Genomic DNA, 7221 nt, shown 5'->3' with positions numbered 1-7221 from the left:
CAGTGCTGTGGGTGAGCTCACATGTGCTGTTAAAAGCAACAGCTGGACAAAGCTGAAAGTGAAGAGAAACGAGTTTAAAACACAACTGCGAGATGTTACCTCTCGTATGTCTTCATTGCCTTCTTTGATATTCTCTGTTGCACCCACGACTAATTGATGGATATTGTCAATATCAGTTTCCTGTTAGAAATAAAAATGAGAAACAGTGATGAATGTCAGGGGAAAAAACCACTTCCAAAGATTTGGGCAACAAGCAGAATTCCAAAATCTGGAATTATGGGCAACTTAGTTTCAGTGATGCAAAAGTACAGAGATAATTAACTTGTAATTTCTTTACCTGCGATTTTATGAGTCTGAACAGAGACCACCCAGACCTGCAGGAAGTCTTCAGTTATCTAGAATCAAATCTAACCTAATTTTCACCAGCTCTTTTGGAAGAGCTGCCAGTGTTTCCAGAAGAGGTGCTATGTGAAGTAACTCATTTACCAGGACACTGGTTCTGAGGCAGAGGGGTCATTCTAACACATACATTGCATTTTCCATCCCCAGTACAGACTAGTAAGTAATGACAGTAAATGTCTTGATTTTGCATTTGAAAATCAGAAATCTTTTCCTTCACATTTGCATCACAGATTAATAAATCTCAAGCTTATATCTTGCATGCAGCCAAGACCAAAACACTCCCAGTAAACCCCCCCAGCTGTATTTGCTGGTGTAGTATTATACTGACCTGTTGCAAGACTTTTTCAGTGAATATCTCTTGTAATCTGGAGATTTCCACCACTTTTCCTTCAATTTGTCTGGGCAAAGAACAGAAACACTCCATTAGACACTAGTGCAAACATTGCTTGCTCCTGCAGGTGCAGGTTCTCCAACCCGGGATAGGGCTACTCAAAAGGCCTCCACAGCAACAGCCTGCGATGGGCACTCCACCAGCGCACGGCTGGGAGACACCAACCCCCCAACACCAGGACACCAGCCTGGGAGAGGCTCCACCTGGAAATGCCCCAAGAGTGGCCTTCACTGTTGGGTTCCACCTGTCCTCCATCTTTCATGTAACGTAACAAAATCCATGGTGAACCCTAAGTAGTTCATTCTGACATAGCCTTTTTATGCTACTGTGCTACTGTGAAGTGTGGAATTCACCCTGCCTAGTACCAATAATCCAAACTCCATTTCCACGTTATCCATTCAGGTTTTTTGCGCAGCACACAGCAAACAGCCCCACCACTGGGACAGTTCCTGCCTGAGGGTCAGTAACTGTCTCTCCCTCTGCTGTCTGTGTGTGCAGTGCACAACATGGTACGGATGGAAAACTTCATCTTTTGTACCTTAACTGAGACAGCATGTAAACCTTCCGAATTTAACCAGCATGTTTGGACAGTTTGTGTGTCACTCAGAACCATGTGTGGGACAGCACAACGTGTGAACTCACACGGTTGGTTTCTTGGGCACCCCTATTGTGTCCCTCCCCTACCACACCACTGCCATTCCTGCAGCCAGGCGTCCTGCACAAATGCACCCTGGGGGGGGGTTGTCCAGGTTGTGGGACTGTCACCCGCAGCAAAAGTAACAGGAAATGGTACCTGACTTCATCAAAGAGGTTATTCATTTCACCAACGAGTCTCTGGTTCTCCTGCTCGAACTGGAAGAAGGAAATCACACACATGAGCTCATGTGCTTGGCCTTGGGGAACCCTCTTCAGCCCCCACCCCAGATCAACCAACCTCCACCTGTCCTTGCAATCTATTTACAATACATCCCAACTGGAAAGATGTTCAGGAATTACTAATAGTGGCCTACATAAACAATATGAATCTGCTTGTTTGTAACCAGTCCCTGTAACACTTGTCATTCTCCGCCCCTCAATGAAACAAACCCCAAATATAACTTGGAAGATTTTGCTCCTGTTACTTTGCAGGAAGGAAAAATACATTGAGTGAAATCTCTTCCTTGTCATCGAGTAGGGAAAACCATTGAGTGCTTGTGAAAGCATGTGATGCTCTGCATAACATCTCTGCACTGTCCTTCACATTACTCACGTATTGCCCATGGCATAAATCACAGAATCATAGAAGAGTTAGGGTTGGAAAGGACCTTAAGATCATCTAGTTCCAACCCCCCTGCCATGAAAAGCTTTTAGATTTTGCTACAATATGAAATATTTTGATATATATACTTCATACTTTACAAATACATTTGCTTTAGTTATTCCAGTAGACCTCTTCCATTTAAAACTCAAGAGTAATCAATGAAACACCTTAATACACTTTTAGCACTACATTTTCCAAATACAGCATAGAGACTTTATACAGGAAAATCAGCTTTGACTTTCCAGATGTACTTGACTGCCTGATCATTTGGGATTCATTACAGAACAAGCCATCATGCAGCAAGTACGATGACATGATTTGCTGAAACAAAATCTGCACAGACAAAATACAACTGAGAAAGGTATCCCATGGCATAGTGGAGCCTGTTGGAAGCTGTGCCATAAGGACTATGTTTTAGAAATAACCTGTTAGGACATCCTGAGCTGGGATTTTCAAGGTGCCCGGGTGAGTTCATCCCGCAGCTCGGCCACTTGGCTCCAGGCCCCTTGTGCTCGGGGAGCTCTGCCCCAGCCATCAGCGACAGCAGAGCACCTCATATCAGAGGGGCCATAAGCCCCTCTCTGGAGGAGGGAGGTAAAACTTATTCAAGGTATTCTACCAATTAATTCAACATGGCCAAAGCCCCGGTAGCATCTGGACCTGGCGGTACAGCCACAACTAACGAGGTCTCTGCACTTTCCTCACAAAGCTGGCACATACCTTGTCTATGTGGTTACACACAAAAAGCACACAGCATACACATTTCCACTGAAACAGGACCTGCTACGTGCCTCTGACAACGTGGAGTGGGACACGCAGCAGTGCAAATACCACAGAACAGGATTCAGAATGCAAGGAGTTTGGCACCGGAGCTGTGCAAGACAGCAAGCCCTGTTCTAGGTCAGTTGGTCTCCTTGTTCTGAGCCAGCCTATGTAACGCACTGGGGATCCTGGCATCATCCAGTCACGTTACACTTTCATTAGCAGTACAAGTGCAGCAGTCCTTGTGGTCACCTTGCAAGGTCTCGGTATCCTTTGTAACACAGAGCAGCGTGTTGCCAAAAGAACACCAGCAGAGCAGCGCTGCTAACAGTCTGACTGGGTTTGCAGTCACTGCAACAGGAATTGCTCGCTATCTGAGCAAACACCCAACGTTTGAGCTGGCAAAAAAAGGAGGGGTTGCCCAGAGAAAACAGTAAGTAATTTAAACAGTCATCTTGTGACAAAAGCGAAAGGAAGGAGCGGGGAAAAAAGGTCTGAATCACACAGAATTATGGGAACAGCAAGCGTTGTGTTACATCAGTGAAAGGCAAATGGGCGTTTTGCTTTTAGAGCAAAATAGCTGGAAATGAAGCATTTCGTACTGCAAAGGAGTTTAAACACCACCACGGTTCGTCAATAAGATGCAACGTGAAAATCAGTGGCTATGACATACAGTTGACGTGACCCACAGCTGCTTGCACAGAGCCAGCCTGTGGCAGTACATCCATCCAACGTTACTTACTGCCACGTCTGGTGACCACCTTCGGCTTGACACTGTGACCCCCTCCCTGCCCCAACTGTGCCACCAGCATCTCTACCCCAGGTCTTGAAGATCTTCCTTATGTAGCTAGTGTAGCTCCTCATGTGCTTCCCTTGAAATGATCCAGAATGTTCTGCCTGAAACTTCCGCTGTATCAAGTACTTTCATAGCACTAACACAGAGAAGAAATAATGTGTGTACACTGCTGAGGGTGCAGTGAGAAAGATCTAGTGCAGCCACTGAGGAATTCGTCCTGCTCCTCTCCCTCCCCACATGCACAATCCCAAGCAAGTGCTGTTGCTATGTCATTTCACAGTATGACACCTTAGCTCACTGAGCACTCTTCCTCCTGAGTTTTCAGGTAGGTTAATAAACTGAACCCCACCACAGGACCAGATGATAAGGCTGGCTTAAGGGAGCAGGAGCTGAGCAAGACTCTGCACTGCCACAGCCACACAAAAAAGCAAGAGAATGAGAGGAGGCAAGCCACCTTTCTAACCCTCACCTTCATTCCCTCCTTATCATGCCCCATCACCACTGTCTCTGCCACTTTGTGCTGTAATAGGTTTCATCCTGCTTTAGGCTCATCAGGGCCTCAGAGGAACAAGCACCTGACCCTCTGCCAACAGCAAATTAAATGTCAACCTGCATGGCTTAGGGGATATGGCTACTGTGTTAAAACCCAGGAATCTGTAGGTTTAATCTGGCAGAAGTGAGTGTGAAATGACAGGTAAGTTAAAGAAAGCTAACAGTGAATCTCATAGAAAAAGGTTTAGTCTTCATAGTCTGACACAGGTAATTTATGTCACAAAGAATAATGAAAAATGATTTTTCATTTCTTTTAAAACACAGATTTCTTTTCGTACTAGAGGTTCACTGTCTACCTAAGTGGCAAGATCAGCTTCCTCTCCTTGGTTAAAGGGCTCCAGAGAGTCCAAGCTTACAGATGAGGAGGGCAGCTGCTGGGCACTGTAACCTTCACTGTGGGTAGAGCAGCCTGGCCCCATGAGTAGAGAGGAACATAATGCACAGCTCCCTGCACTCCCATTGACTGCCATCTAAACATCAGTGGTTTTGTTGAATAAAGAAGTGTCAGTGTTGCAACACATTCAAGTGTCATTGTCACTGCTGGCTGTAGTGACTCCTTCTACAGATATATATAATTACATAAATATATATCAATATAATTGACTAATACAGTGATATTTACTTCACAGTGGCGGATGGTTAAAGCTGATTCATCAGTGCACTCCTTTATGTTCACACCACTGTACGTCTCTGGTTTTAGTGAGTCACCTGAGGAGTCACCTCAGAACAAAGCAATGAAATAGAGCCACAGGATTCAGCACTGAGTCGACTGGCTGGTCCTCAAGTGACTAAATGGGGCCACCAAGCTGTAATTGTTTTTCTGACTTCTGTAGGGATAAGTATTTCTGCACAAATGTTCAGCATCAAAAATTCCCTGTTTTGCTGCCTTAGTGAAACTGAGATAACTAATTTAGAAGGCAAATTTTCAATAAAGAAACAGTGAATGATTTTAATCCCTTACAAATAGCACAAATCCACTTGAGAAAGCGTTCTTTAAGAAGTCCCTTTGATATTTAAAATGCTCCACTGTCACAGATTGCCTTTTAAACCGCTAAGTGACCTTCGCAATGTGCAATCATGGCTGATGGACCGCTTGGTGCAGACAGACAGCAGTTAAGATATGCTAAACCAGTCAGTTGAACAAAAGGTTAGAGCTCAGAACACATTACATACCAGTGTGTCATAAAGGGATTTCCACGATGGGAACATTAACCAAACTCCAGCGATCAGTATAGCTCAATGATTTATGGCTTATTAAAGGAGTCCCTTCCAACAGGGAAATATTGTTACCAAAGTATGACATAAAGTGACAAACTGCTTAAGATATGTCTACAAGTCTAATGCATACAAGAAATAACCACAGTTCTGTTTTGACATCCCATGAGGTAAGTCATTCCATGTACTGTATCTGAATTTAAGACAAAACCAACAGAACAAAAAAAGATAAAGTCAGGGAAAATTAGATATTTTCACAACTTAAACAGCAGAGACAGATTTTTTCCCACTTAGTGCAACCACAAGACACCTGCTCACTGTATCTATAAAAACTATGAATATACCTGTACTCAGGGTTACAAACTGAAATATATTGTGCAAATCATACCATAACCTGCAACCACTTTGAACAATGTAAAGCTCTCTCCTGTGGGTAAAATACTGATAGAAATTGCTGCTCTAGTGATATGATAGGGCTCTAATTCATTATTTTACCCAGAGGAGGGATCATGGAATCATGATTGAGAATTGTTAAGTATGATCTCACACAATACATTCTAATTTAAAACCAATACAGCAGTTTCTACACTGTAACCTGCCCTTTTCATGGAATCATTCAATCATTTAGGTTGGAAAAGACCAACCATTAACCTAACACTACCAAGTCTGCCATTAAACCATGTCCCGGAGTGCTACAGCTACATGTCTTCTAAGCACCACCAGGGCTGGTGACTCCACCACTTCCCTGGGCAGCCTGTTCCAATGCTTGACAACCCTTTCAGGGAAAAAAATTCTCCTACTATCCAGTATAAACCTCCCCTGCTGCAGTTTCTTCTCTTCCTATCACTTTTTACTTGGGAGAAGAGACCGACCCCCACCTCACTATTTCAGGTAGTTGTAGAGAGCGATAAGGTCCCCCCTGAGCCTTTCTCTTCTCCAGACTAAACCCCTCCAGTTCCCTCAGCTGCTCCTCATCACACTTGCGCTCCAGACCCTTCACCAGCTTCGTTGCTGTTCTTTGAACCCGCTCCAGCACCTCAATGTCTCTCTTGTAGTGAGGGCCCCAGAACTGAACACATGATTCGAGGTGCAGCCTCACCAGTGCCAAGTGCAGGGGGACGATCACTGCCCCGGCCCTGCTGGCCACACTATTGCTGATACAGGCCAGGATGCCGTTGGCCTTCTTGGCTGCCTGGGCACAAGCTGCTCATGTTCAGCTCTGTCAATCAGCACCCCCAGGTACTTCTCCATGAGCAGCTTTCCAGCCACTCTGCCCCAAGCCTGTAGTGTTGCATGGGGTTGTTGTGGCCCAGGAGCAGGACCCGGCACTTTGCCTTGTTGAGCCTCATACAACTGTCCTCATCCCGTGGATCCAGCCTGTCCAGATCCCTCTGCAGAGCCTTCCTGCCCTCCAGCAGATCAACACTCCCACCTAACTTGGTGGTGTCTGCAAACTCACTGAGTGTGCATTCGATCCCGTCATCCAGATCATTGATAAAGGTATTAACCAGAACTGGCCCCAATACCAGCCCTGGGGAACACCACTTGTGGTCAGCCACCAACTGGATTTAGCTCCATTCACCACAACTCTTCAGGCCCCACCATCCAGCCAATTTTTTTACCCAGCAAACAGCGCACCCGTCCAAGCCATGAGCAGCCAGTTTCTCCAGGAGAATCGTGGGAAAATGTGTCAAAGGGTTTACTGAAGTCCAGGTAGACAACATCCACAGCCTTTCCCTCATCCACAGAGAGGGTCACCTTGTCATAGGAGATCAGATCAGGCAAGCACGACCTGCCTTTCAT

The 7221-nt window shown here is 45.3% G+C and overlaps 1 protein-coding gene across 2 annotated transcripts in view; it reads right to left on the bottom strand.

The window, feature by feature from the left end:
- STX18 (syntaxin 18) overlaps positions 1 to 7221 on the bottom strand; it is a 63815-nt gene that overhangs the window by 2986 nt on the left and 53608 nt on the right. For both annotated transcript variants that reach the window (XM_030492934.1, XM_030492935.1), the window contains 3 exons: positions 1587 to 1645; positions 731 to 800; positions 100 to 180 (listed from right to left, as the gene is read on the bottom strand). In XM_030492934.1, the coding sequence (XP_030348794.1) occupies positions 100 to 180; positions 731 to 800; positions 1587 to 1645 (210 nt within the window). The remainder of the gene's footprint in view (positions 1 to 99; positions 181 to 730; positions 801 to 1586; positions 1646 to 7221) is intronic.

Source organism: Strigops habroptila, chromosome 7, assembly GCF_004027225.2.
Source record: "Strigops habroptila isolate Jane chromosome 7, bStrHab1.2.pri, whole genome shotgun sequence".
NCBI classification, from domain to species: Eukaryota; Metazoa; Chordata; class Aves; order Psittaciformes; family Psittacidae; genus Strigops; species Strigops habroptila.
The sequence above is the reverse complement of the archived record's forward strand: the minus strand, read 5'-3'. Positions and strand labels throughout refer to the sequence as shown.